At 46.4% G+C, this 12,833-nt stretch overlaps 5 protein-coding genes across 5 annotated transcripts; 4 read left to right on the forward strand and 1 right to left on the reverse strand.

The window, feature by feature from the left end:
* Window positions 1-788: 788 nt before the first annotated feature.
* On the forward strand, window positions 789-2,345 carry N7511_007334 (transcription factor domain-containing protein; the record flags this gene model as incomplete). Its single annotated transcript, XM_057129711.1, has 1 exon — window positions 789-2,345. The coding sequence occupies one exon, from the start codon at window positions 789-791 to the stop codon at window positions 2,343-2,345; it is 1,557 nt and encodes a 518-aa protein (XP_056982779.1).
* Window positions 2,346-2,828: 483 nt separating this feature from the next.
* N7511_007335 (Mannose-6-phosphate isomerase) lies at window positions 2,829-4,421 on the forward strand (the record flags this gene model as incomplete). Its single annotated transcript, XM_057129712.1, has 4 exons — window positions 2,829-2,859; window positions 2,984-3,075; window positions 3,128-3,365; window positions 3,433-4,421. The coding sequence occupies 4 exons, from the start codon at window positions 2,829-2,831 to the stop codon at window positions 4,419-4,421; spliced, it is 1,350 nt and encodes a 449-aa protein (XP_056982780.1).
* Window positions 4,422-7,695: 3,274 nt separating this feature from the next.
* N7511_007336 (GMC family oxidoreductase) lies at window positions 7,696-9,479 on the forward strand (the record flags this gene model as incomplete). Its single annotated transcript, XM_057129713.1, has 3 exons — window positions 7,696-7,981; window positions 8,045-9,218; window positions 9,272-9,479. 3 exons carry the CDS (start codon window positions 7,696-7,698, stop codon window positions 9,477-9,479), a joined length of 1,668 nt encoding a protein of 555 aa, XP_056982781.1.
* A 342-nt stretch (window positions 9,480-9,821) lies between these two features.
* Window positions 9,822-11,383, forward strand: N7511_007337 (nicotinate phosphoribosyltransferase; the record flags this gene model as incomplete). The annotated part of the gene is made up of 5 exons (XM_057129714.1): window positions 9,822-9,930; window positions 9,980-10,063; window positions 10,117-10,736; window positions 10,790-11,111; window positions 11,163-11,383. The coding sequence occupies 5 exons, from the start codon at window positions 9,822-9,824 to the stop codon at window positions 11,381-11,383; spliced, it is 1,356 nt and encodes a 451-aa protein (XP_056982782.1).
* Window positions 11,384-11,589: 206 nt separating this feature from the next.
* On the reverse strand, window positions 11,590-12,588 carry N7511_007338 (uncharacterized protein; the record flags this gene model as incomplete). Its single annotated transcript, XM_057129715.1, has 1 exon — window positions 11,590-12,588. The coding sequence occupies one exon, from the start codon at window positions 12,586-12,588 to the stop codon at window positions 11,590-11,592; it is 999 nt and encodes a 332-aa protein (XP_056982783.1).
* Window positions 12,589-12,833: the final 245 nt, after the last annotated feature.

Genomic DNA, 12,833 nt, shown 5'->3' on the forward strand with positions numbered 1-12,833 from the left:
TACTTCCGCCTCTCAATCTCCCTCTCTCCCTCTTGCCACGTGCCTAAAACTGTAGGCTAAACGGCATAATGGCTATGCGGGGGAGACGAACCAAAGTTGGGAGAGCTTGCGAAAGATGTCGCCGCCAAAAATTACGGGTTTGTTTCCATCCGAATTCATTATGGTTTCCCCGGTCATGTCTGACATTAGTCCAGTGCGATATCCAGCGCCCGTGCACTCTTTGTGTACATGCGGGCAGTGAATGCCGAACAGGATCAGACGATCAATTCAAAGCATTCCAGGCCCCGAGGCAAGACGCGCCAAGGAAAAGGTCTCGGCGGCAGAGCGCATTGGATGCTCGCAGAAAGTCTCAGAGTGGTGAAAATGTTGTCGAGAAGTCTTTCTCTAGCTCCACAATATCGTTGATAGAAGGAGTGAGTCTTTCCATAGAAGTACGTTATATTCCTACTAATATTCCATAGGCATTTGAACTGCATAGCTCTTTGAGACCGGATAGATCGATGACAACAGCCATACCTGGAGGGCAAGACTCCCAGACACTGCAAGCTACTGCAGATATTGACGCCCTTGGAAGGCAGCATAGACTGGATAGATCTTCTTGGGTGAATCCCCTGCTACAGCAATCAAGAGCAGCAACAACAGAGCTTTTTTCGCTTTTACCTTCCAGAGAAGTCGCAGCCTTGCTGGTCGATACTTATTTTGACCGGGTACACTGGTTCATGCTCATCTTTCACCAGGAAGAATTCAGAAAAAAGTGGCCCACATTTTATGACAACCCGTCTGAAAGTATGGCGGCAGCAAATCATAATCCGGGTCTGATCAGTACGTTTCTCGTGGTTATTGCCATTGCTTTGCAGTACACTGGCGAATACAGGCAGAAGATGCTGGAGATGCACAATGCCAACTCCACGGCTATAAAAGAAGGCATCTTTTCGGCTATACGATCTAGATTACTGGATATCGTGTCTTTCAGCTCTATCGAGGCTGTCCAAACATGCGTGTTGTTAGGAACATATTATCTCTACCATGGAAGTCCGAATCTGGCATGGCCGGTTTGTGGCTGTGGACTCCGCGTCGCGCAAGCGTTAAAATTGCATCGCAAGTTACCAACCACAGAGCCAACCTCACTCGCATTACAACAAGAGATCGAAACCCGCAAACGTTGCTGGTGGGCTATCTACGAGATTGAGACATTTTGCTCCATTTCTTATGGATACCCGCATGGCATTGTTGATGCCGATTGCAATGTGGAGCTATTGGACCCATTAGCCACCTACACTTGCCAATCTCCCGCCAGCTACAATGAAATGCATCAATGCCCGGCTACACTTCTGTCTTACAAATATTTGATGTCTAAACTCTCAGTCTTTCTCAAAGAAGTTTTGACTGATCTATATGGCATTGGCTTAAATAAAACTGGAAGCTGGGAGAGGCAAAGCTTCAAACTCGATTCTAAAAGACTTCTACGGAAAGTCGCCATTTTGGATGACAGGCTAGATAAGTGGAAGGCGGAAATCCCCGATATCCTTTGCTTAAGCCAGGTCAACCGTGCGAATTATTCCTCTCCTGAAGAAATGGACCGTGATATCGGTGCCTCTGGCCCCGGCTTCGAGAGCCACATATATCAGCTTCAAGCTCTTGCGTTGGCTTTTGCCTATGAGAATGCAAGGATTCTTGTTCACAGACCGCTGATGACTTATCGCACCAAATTGTGTCAAGACCCTGCATCTGGTATTTCACCTGATACTTTCAAAGATACATTTCAAATGTCTTTACAAACCTGCCGCAATGCCGCGATGAGCACATCTCACATTGGTACATCGCCCGTGTTCTGTCTTGCCGCTGAAACGTATGCTGCGGCTTTCATAAGTATACACACATTCACCGCGGGTGTGATGCTATGCGTCCTAGCCAGTATTGAGCTTTTTACCCCAGAGTCTCAAGAATGCAAAATAGGACTTCGTCGTATACTCAATATGCAAGGACAGCTTCAATCCAAATCACGCTCTGCCCTATCAGCTCAGGGTCTTGAGATCCTACAGCGACTCACACGGTTGGTTATGGAAAGGGAATTGACGGAGATGTTGGGTTCGAAAACCGAAGCCAGCGCACAAGACAAACAACCTGAACTCCAGCCCTCTGAAGACTGGAACAATTCCGTGGAGGATCAACCAGATGCACAGTTGGGTCAAGGCACAGAAATTTTTTACGGGGATTCTATGCCAGACATTGTTGAGAATACGGACATCTCGCAAGCTCTATTTGACCTTGACCAAGGTATGCATCATTATAGTTCCGAGTTCTCAATGTTAGCTCACAGCTTCCACAGTATTATCTGGTCATGATCCGAACGTTCCATTGCAGCCTTGCTTCACCGAATCTAATGGTCCGAACAACACTTTTATGCAAGAGCAAGCGTGGATCTGGGGAGTGGAAAATCCGATGCAATTTAGTGGGTAAGGATAGTGTTTGGAAATCTCATTTACTAGCAATCCACGTCATTGATGGAGCTGACCCGGACTCAACGCACTGAATATTCACCATATCTATCTAATGCCAGATTTGTAAGACACATCCCGTGGGTACATGAAAATGCCAAGTTCATCGAGGCGGGACTTCCGCTTTGGGAACCCCAAGCGGATCCCTGGGATACAGCTCCAGCGCAAAAGAGAAATAATCCGCACACTAGACCATAGAACATCGATTAGTACTTATTAATTTTCTCCATATTATCACATTTGTCTTCACCGAAAGTCTTGGCGGGCAAAACTACATCATAAAACGACACCTGGATCGTCTTCACATAACTCTATACAAGGCCTTTCAATATGCAAGTTCCATTACTTCGTTTGCAATGCGGTAAGTCAAGCTCTAAAGACTCCATAAATCTGGTCTCCAACTGACTAGTGCAGGCGTCAACAGCTATGACTGGGGTAAAGTTCAATTTATAATCTTTCTCACCCCAAACTAAGTCCTATCGCAGGTAAAATTGGTCATGAATCCGCTGCAGCCCGATATGCAGCCGCCACCACTCCAGAGGGTTTCAAAATAGATGATGCAAAGCCCTACGCAGAGGTAATTTTGGACTGGCATTCGAAATGAATGAAGTGGCTAATATTCAACATAGCTGTGGATGGGCACTCACCCCAGTTTGCCCTCCAAAGAAGTTGAGACCCAGCGCACACTGCTCGAAATGATCCAGGAAAACCAAGCTTTGATTTCCACAGAGATAAGTGAGCGCTATGGAAGTCAGCTGCCCTTCTTATTCAAGGTGCTTTCAATTAGAAAGGCGCTTAGTATCCAAGCCCATCCTAGCAAGGAGTTGGCGGAAAAGCTTCATGTGCGCGACCCAGAAAACTACCCTGGTATGTGCATCTGTATTAATTCGCATGGATTTAGCTTCGAGCTGACAAATATTTTCTTACGGGGAAGATGATAACCATAAGCCTGAGATGGCTATTGCCTTGACACCCTTCGAGGGCTTGTGTGGTTTTCGTCCCCTTGCAGAAATCGCACATTTCTTTCGAGCAATTGAGCCCCTACGCACGCTTATCGGATCTTCTTCTACGAGTGAATTCGAGAAAATTGTTCAAGAGAATGGTAACCAAAACGAAGAGGCCGCCGATATAAAGAAGAAAGAAGCGCTGCGCTCGGTATTTACAAGACTGATGAATTCTTCTCAGACGCAAATCAATTCCGCCAGTAGGGATCTGGTTTCTCTCGCCGAGAGCTCTCCAGCGAGCTTCGGTATACTGGAAGGTGACCTAAGGACGAACCCCACTGACCCTGAAGCATTGGCTAAGATCTTAAAACGGCTCAATGGCCAGTTTCCCAATGACATCGGCCTTTTCGTTTTCTTTTTCCTCAACTTTGTCAGACTAGAGCCTGGCGAGGCTATGTTTCTCAAGGCCGACGATATTCACGCCTACATTTCTGGTGATATCATCGAGTGTATGGCATCGTCGGACAACGTCGTGAGATCGGGATTTACGCCAAAATTCCGGGATGTGAATACCCTCACTGATATGCTGACTTACTCTTACGCTCCGATCGAAGAGCAGAAACTTCGCCCCGTTGAATACGATCGTGTTTCCTTGAACACGACAGCTCGATCTGGCGGGTCCACGGCTATGCTGTACGATCCCCCAATTGAAGAATTTAGCGTTGTCAAAACCGATCTCACTTGTGCAGGTGCTAAAGCGACGTTCCAGCCAATTGCTGGTCCTAGCATATTTATCTGTTCACATGGACAAGGCAAAATCACAGTTGGTGGAACGATCGAGAATATGTGCGAGGGTAGCGTTTTCTTTGTTGGTGCCGCCGTTGAGTGTATCATCGAGAACAGTGGAAGTTGTGAACGAGACGATGGTCTCTTCACGACACACAAGGCGTTCTGCGAGCTATCTACGAGCTCTCTATGAAGGCTATTAGGGTCAACCATGATAGCCATACCGACATCCAGGTCACACTGATCACATTGTATTTGATGTAAATTTACGATCCCTCTCAAATGTTTGCGGCAGAGATAAACAAGCCATTCAGTAAAGTCATTTAATTCTTATGTATGAATAAATAGGAGTATCATCGACAGATTCTCAGGCGCAGATATACAATATGATTATTAGTAAACGGACATAAAATTGCGGTTCTCACCCATTTGTCCAATTTGGTCCCTGATCTGCTATAATAAAGATCAGGTACAAACTTAAGTCTAGTGAGTATCATTATTGGAAAAAAATAGATTGCCCCTGAAAAATCTTTTGTTGGAGTTTAATGTGTGCATGTTAAAGCCGATCGTTCTAAACCCCAGACCACCACCAAACTCCTTTCCATAACATGTACGACGAGAGATAAAAGCTGCAGAACGCACACTTGGCAGATGTCTGGACTGTATATAATTCACATTCGAAATAAATGCGGATACTCGCCGAACCTTTGGAGTGCCCAGGACTATGGTTTTTTCTTGTCGGGAAGGTATCCTAATTGGGAAATCAGTGGACCAGGAAGCACCCTTTTCAACGATAGAATGGCTCCACCACATACTGGGCTGAATCATGCACCAAAAACCTTTCGGCATGCCGATGCCGAAGCTGGAAGTCTCCGCCGGACTCGAGATAGTCAGCCGCTCATATAAACTAGCGGCACACATCCTTGGGGCCTGACATCGAAAGTGTCAACTTCAACGTTATATTCATTTACACCACCACGTACAATTTTCCACTTCTTGACCCCTTGGTATCTTTGAGAACCATATTTTATATCGATCGCATGGCTTCATGGCTGTTTGGTGGCTGTACGGCGGTTGTACCAATTTACTTCGATATCAGGTCAGTCTATTAGTATTTGCTCAGATGCGCACGTACCGGCCAATCTAACACTTTAGCAGACTCGAGAATGGCACAATCTGGACACCAAGTGACGAAGAAGAAACGAACTACAGTCATCTCAACGGAACCATAGTGCTGTGTCTGAAACAGGCACTACCAGTGACAAATATCAAACTCCACATGAAAGGATCACATTTCATAAAGTGAGTCATTCCCTTTGAATACTTCCGGTGCAACCTCAGCCTAACATATGGATCAACAAGCTGGACAAAAGCAAAAGAAGAAGAGCAATACAAAAAGTCTACCTGGTGTGAAACCACCTTTTATCACCAAATCTGGAGTTTTCTCTCCCACCGAAATACATCGACTTTATACCCCGGCAACCACGAGTTTCCCTTTACAATAACTATACGCAAAGACATGCCGGAAAGCATTGAAGGCCTGAAAGATTGCTTCATTCGATACGAGTTGACGGCGACAATTGTTGGCTCTAGGGAGTTGCATAAAAAGTCCCAAAGAATCTCGGTTTCCAAGCGACCGAATCCATGTTCACTCGTGGAACCTCTAGTAAGTTGCCTTCCTAAGAACGAAAAATCAAACATCAGAATGACCCACATCATCATAAGAGTATAGAAAAACTTTGGCCTGAGAAAATCAGATACGAGATAAGTATACCAGGAAGTTCTTTCCTTGTTGGCCAACCAATTGCGGTCGACGTTCGATATATTCCGCTACGAAAAGGCGTTTCACCTGTATCAATCAAAATCCAGCTTCTTGAGTACCAAGTGGCCAAATGTGGCAATGGGGAATTGAGTACTCGAGACAGGCTTATTGCAGAAGATTACTCGGAGTGTGATAGTGATTTCCTTTTAACCCAGGATATAATCTCAGAGTGGTTTGCTCTATCTCGGACCTTGACTCCTGTCAAACAGCTTGAACATTGTCTACCGAGCTGCCAGTCGTCTTTCGTAGAGATATCTCACATGTTGAGAGTATTTGTTCAATTACAAAACCCTCAGAGCAATATTTCGCAGGTATTTACTTTCCAGGAATGCACTGCAAGATGAGATTATTGAGCTAACTATTGAAATCATGATCTAGATAACTGCTTGCTTTTCAATTTCGTTGTATACCCTCCCGCAGACCGGCTACAGCTCTCATGCCTCGCAAAGTCCTAGTGTCCAGGATTTCTACCCTCCGCCTTCTTATGAAACGCACACCTCTGATAAGCGATACTTCGACTCCGAGGGCATGGATTTGAATAACCTTCAGAATTTCTTGCGAGAAAGAGCTTCGGGCTCAGAGAGCACCACGGAGGTGGTTCTGAATGATCTATCAGAGGCACCTTGCTATGACATGGCAATGAGATCTGGTGTACCATGTGATAGGGAGAGCCCTCAGTACTGGGGTATTGTGCGTCCCTAGTAGACGAGTATGAAGAAACATGAGAAGAACAGCTCAATATTGAATATAATGGATACAAGATCTCTTTTCTTTGTCAAGTGTTCTTGGCCAGCTAGCCTGCCGACATGAGCATCAAAATGAGTTCAGAGTTAGAAGTATCGCTCTTGCAATAGTATCAGCATGAAACTTCATGCTAAATTTCAATTCAAAAGGGATTGTACTCTTCAAGCAAAGAATAAAAGGTTTCTGTTGCCTTTTTCACCCTACTCACGACCTCTCCTGTCCTTGAATGTATTAGAAGAATGAAGGTTTAGTACAGACCAGTAAATAATTTGTGAGATACCGCATATCTCAATGATCATGAGAATGCTTACAGTACAGTGTTTCTAATAAACACTGCACAACAAAACAAAGTAGTGTTTTCATGGCTAATTACCGTTTATGATAGTCTATCACGACCGATATCCGATCTAGAGAGTAAGACGTAGAGAGATCTCTCACGATGATGGAATCTCTGTAAGAAGAAGGCAGACAAAGACGGTCCTGCCAGATAGTTATAAAACAGTAGGCAAGCTAATAAAGGGCTGAGATCCTTAAAATACATATCTCACAATACTTGATTGGCTTTAGTATTATAATACATTGAAGTATCCCAGAAAATCAATGACTGACAAGGCAGGGTTGATCTAGGGTTTGCCAACACCACGCGGATGCACAGGCAATGACCAGCAATCCTGGGGCTGTGACCCCCATGAACTTTTTATTAAATGACACTGCTTATCAACTTTCGTCTGAAAAGCTTTATCTCTGGAAGATCGGCAACAGCTGATCCCTGTTGGCCAAGAAATACTAAACGCACGGGGATGTCACGATCCAATAGATCTCCATCTACCCCTCAATAGCGATCGTATCGGTCACTAAACTCCAAATCCAATGCTCAACATTTCAGTGCATTCAAATCTCGATGGCGACTGAGGTATATGACTATATCATCGTGGGCGGGGGAACAGCAGGCTGCGTAGTAGCCTCCCGCCTGAAAGAAAAGAATCCCACACTATCAATCGTCATCATCGAAGCAGGTCCCGATGTTAGCAAGCACCCTCTTGTACCAGATGCAGCAGATTATCCTCAGCTTCTCGGCTCGGAGCTAGATTGGAATTATACTACAGTGCCGCAGAAATATCTGGATGGGCGATCGGTCTCTAACCATGCAGGAAGGGCACTTGGGGGGAGTAGTGTCACTAACGCCGGTGGGTATTGCATTGCCGTTCAATTCAAAAGACTTTGTCTAATATGAGGCTTTGGTTGACTAGGGGGCTGGTTCCGAGGCGAAAGAGCAAATTACGATCTCTGGGGACAGACGGTCGGTGACTCGCGATGGAGCTATAGTGGACTTTTGCCCTACTTCCGTAAGGTGGAGTCACATTTTGATCCGAAGGGTGATCAGGAGCAGCATGGATTCCATGGCCCGATGAAGGCGGAGTCTGTCACATTCACGGGTCGCAATTATCCCCTGCGTCCTTTGGTAAAGGATGCATGGGCTGCTGTCGGTGTGCCTTTGGTCCCGGACATCAATTCTGGTGATCCTATTGGATTGGCCGAGGTTGTTGAGAACAAGGTCAGGGGCATGCGGCAGACTGCTGCATCTGAATATCCGCTCAATGTCACTATCTTCACAAACACCATGGTCAAGCGAGTCGTTTTCGAAGAGCGCAATGGACGAAAGAGAGCCATTGGTGTGGAGATTGCAGATGAGGAAATTCGTCTCATTTCTGCAAAGCGCGAGGTCATCATCTCGACTGGTACGTATCGAACACCCCAGATTTTGAAGCTTTCTGGTATCGGACCAGCAGACGAGTTGAAACGTCACGGTGTGGACCTGGTACTTGACTCTCCAGCCGTCGGCCTCCATTTCCAAGACCACCCGGGTGTTGTTCAATGGTGGAAGTTGAAACATCCAGAACGAGGACTCGCAGTTGGATCCCCGGCTTTCAATGATTCCTTGTTCTTCAGAGGTCAACCTATCGATTTTGCGGCAACACAGCCCGTCCCTCTGGACGGATTACGTGCTGCATTACTTCGCGATGATCCAAATTGCAAATTGGATGACCATCCATTGATCTCGCAGAAAGGACATCTAGAAATGTTAGTCTTTTACGCTGGAGGAAATCCCGCTAATCCCACAATTGAGATGGACGGATCTCACATTGCCACTATCGTGGTTGGTATGCTTCCAACTTCGCGCGGAAGCATAACTCTCAAGGACAATAATCCACACTCTATGCCACTAATAGACCCTAATTACCTTGCCACTGAGGCTGACAGGTATATGATGCGTGCTGGTATTCGAAAGATACGCGAAATGGTCCGTGAGACACCAGCCGGGCAGGAGATGATTGACAGTGAGACGGTCGAAGACGGGGCTACATCCGTTCAAGTGGATACTAGCGATGCAGAAATCGACAGTCTTGTTCGACGTCGAGCTATGTGAGAAAACGAGATATAAGAGATCCTGGATGCATGCTGATACCCTGTTCTAGGACTATGTTCCATCCTGCTGGAAGTGCCTCGATGGGCAAGGTAGTTGACAATCAACTTCGGGTTCGTGGAGTGGATGGCTTGCGCATTGTAGATGCAAGTGTCATTCCTGTTCCATTGACAGCACACATTCAAATGTGTGTTTATGCTCTAGCGGAGCAAGCTGCAGATATCATTGCTGATGCTAAAAGGTCTGCGCATAAGCTATGATGATATCAGTAGTCAGACCAATTGAAGTTTCTGGTATATTCTCAAGCTATTTCAAAGAAGTAGACAAAGAAGTCTATCCAAAATAGCAAATCGCAAACAAAAAAGGAAGAACGACAAAGGGTGACGACCTACTATACACAATGCAAACATCACAAACATTTTATCGATAACGCCGTTTTCCCCGCGGTAAATGAACGGCGCGACAAAGAAAAAGAGAAGAAAACATTTATACCAGGCCACTCCCTCCTATATATCTACTGGGTCAACTCTACAATCTCAGGCGATCCTCTCCACCCCATCGATTCATTCCACATAGATCCGAGTGACAGACCAGCCAGCATAATGGGCAACGACGCACCTCCGCCGCCAGCAGGCATCTTCACCCTGCTAGACACCGACCTGTACAAGCTAACGATGCAATGTGCGGTCCTCAAATACTTCCCAGATGTTTGTAAGTACCCTTGATCCAGGTCAGACGCCAACGAACCTAACACGCGCAGCGGTAACCTACGCCTACACCAATCGGACCCCGCACATGAAGCTGCGCCGCGGGGCGTACAAATGGCTCCTGGAGCAGATGGACAGTAAGAAACCAATATGAATTTTTCTCGGCAGACACTAATTCCGACGCGCTCAGAATTAGCAAATGTCCGCGTCACAGCCGAAGAACGCCAATTCCTCCGCGAAAAGTGCCCCTACCTAACCGACGCGTACATCACCTTCCTCGAAACATTCCATCTCAAACCCGCCGAGCAAGTCGAGATCAAGTTCACGCCGACAATAGATTCTGGCAGCGACGATGACGAGGGCAATGTCGAGTACGTCGTTAAAGGGTTGTGGCTGGACACGATCCTGTACGAAATCCCGTTACTGGCACTCACCAGCCAGGCCTATTTCATGTTTAGTGATCGGGACTGGGATTACGATGATCAGGAGGAGAAGGCATACCGTAAGGGCTGTACGTTGCTTGAGAATGGATGTGTCTTCTCTGAGTTTGGATCGCGCCGTAGACGTGATTATCATACTCAGGACCTTGTTATGAGGGGTCTTACTCGTGCCGCGGAGGAGGGCAAGAAGAGTGGCTGGGAGGGTGTCCTGTCTGGCACTAGCAATGTCCATTTCGCTATGAAGTATGGTGTTCCTGCTGTTGGGACTGTCGCGCATGAATGGTATATGACCATTGCGGCTATTACGGATGATTATGAGAATGCCAATGAGTTGGCTTTGAAGTATTGGCTTGGATGTTTCGGGGAGGGGGTATGTTCCTTTTGCTGTCTTGTTTTGTGTGTTGTGGACTAACATGGCGATAGGTCCTTGGTATCGCGCTCACCGATACATTCGGAACTCCTGCTTTCTTGGATGCTTTCAGGAAGCCAATCTCGGTACCGGATCAGGAGGCTAATCCATCTGCTAAGACTTATGCTCAGGTTTACACTGGTATCCGTCAAGACTCTGGTGACCCGACGTACTTTGTCAAGATGGCTCGGGATTTCTATAATGCTCAGAATATCACCGATACAAAGGTCGTTGTTTTCTCGGATTCTTTGGATATCGAGCATTGCCTTGAGTACAAGACCATCGCTGAAAAGGCAGGCTTCAAGCCTACATTCGGCGTTGGAACATTCTTCACCAGTAAGTTTGATATCCGCTGGTTCATCGACCAATGCTAATTGATTCCTATAGATGACTACATCAGTAAATCAACCGGTGAAAAGTCCAAGCCTCTCAATATTGTCATCAAGATCGCAACTGCGAATGGCAGCCCGGCCGTCAAGCTCAGTGACAATATGGGCAAGAACACTGGCGACCAGGACAAGGTCCGGGAAGTCAAGAGAAAGCTGGGCTATGTCGAGCAATCGTGGGAAGAAGGCGATGAAAGCAATCGCTGGAAGAAGCAGCAATAATGAGCCCAGTCAGTCTCATCCCTCGAATTTCAAACTCGCATAGAATTGGGCAGCATCAGTCACTAGAGTTCATTTCCGTTCAGCATAATGTGGCACTTCATAGAGAATAAGAATACATGACATCCTCGGCCAATTGTCTAATCATGAGACCGAGCACCAAACCCCTACAATAAGAATACGAGTAACTGACATTCTCTTCCAAGAGCTTACATTTGGAAGAAGAACCCATCTTCCAATTTCTGAGCCACATCACCAGCCCATGAAGCAGATTGCATCTGGAAGACTTCCTCGCCAACCTCATCAATAGAGCTATACAGCCCTCGCCAGCATTTCTCGATGATATGACTGCAAACATAATCATCTCTGGGAAACTGGGCATTCCGAAACCGGTGTTGAATCTCAACATTATGTCGAACAGAATCCAGCTCTGGAAACACCTCGCTGCCCGTGATGATATGGTACATGGCCGAGCCAACAGCAAATATGTCAGTGATTTCCCCTGCATAATTGAGTGACGGCCGTGGCATGCTGGATTTCGGCCCTTCACGACTTAGACCATCTAGCAGATAGGTCCCTGCACTGTTTTTCAGGATTCCTTGGAAATCACAAAGGATGATGTTCAGGTTGGTGTCCAGCAGGATATTTGAGACATCAATGTCGCAGTGTATAACGTTCTTGGAATGGACAAATGAGACAGCTGCCACAAGTTGTTGGCACCAGTCTAGCCGTATCTCAAGACTAACATTTGGAAAGCGGATGAGGTATTCGCGCATGTCACCGTTGGGATAGTATTTGAGTACCAGGCCGTCTTCGGTCAGACCTTCTGATTGCATGATGGAGGGATGGGGTCCCAGTTTGTAGAGGATGTCAAGGATTCGGGCTTCAACCTTGATGCTTGTTAAGTAGTTTCTGTCATTTTCGTCCTTTGTATACTTGAGGACTTTTGTGCAGATTGGTGATGGTTTGTTTGGGTCATTGGCGACGGGGATTTCGCCAAAGAGTCCCACTATGCATCCGCCGGATGAGATGATTTCTCTGACGCCTGGTGGAAGTCGGCCTGTGAGTTTGGGAGAGCCCGTGAGTTGGAAAAGAGTTTTGGAAGATTCCAGCTGGGAAAGAGTAGTCGTGTCTGCCAGTTTGTATTGGGGTATGAGTGGTACTTGGATGGCTTGCAGCGATTCTGGGGAGAGACTCCAGGGTGTCATGGTGACCTGTACTGAATGAATGAAATTGTACAGGGAAAAGAGATAAAACAGATAAAGCGATGGCTAGAGAAGAATTGAAGCAGGACAGAGACATGAAAACGTGGTATTTCGAGGAAATCTACGAGACAGAGCACCTTCCTTCTCTATCCTCCAACCCAGACAAGCAAAATGCCCAAATAGGCACAGTTTGCAGTGTCTACAAAGACCGCCACAATTCTATTAGTCGTGAAGGTTATTCTATGGTA

This window comes from Penicillium nucicola (genome assembly GCF_028828085.1).
Source record: "Penicillium nucicola strain IBT 29836 chromosome Unknown utg000007l, whole genome shotgun sequence".
Classification (NCBI taxonomy): Eukaryota; Fungi; Ascomycota; class Eurotiomycetes; order Eurotiales; family Aspergillaceae; genus Penicillium; species Penicillium nucicola.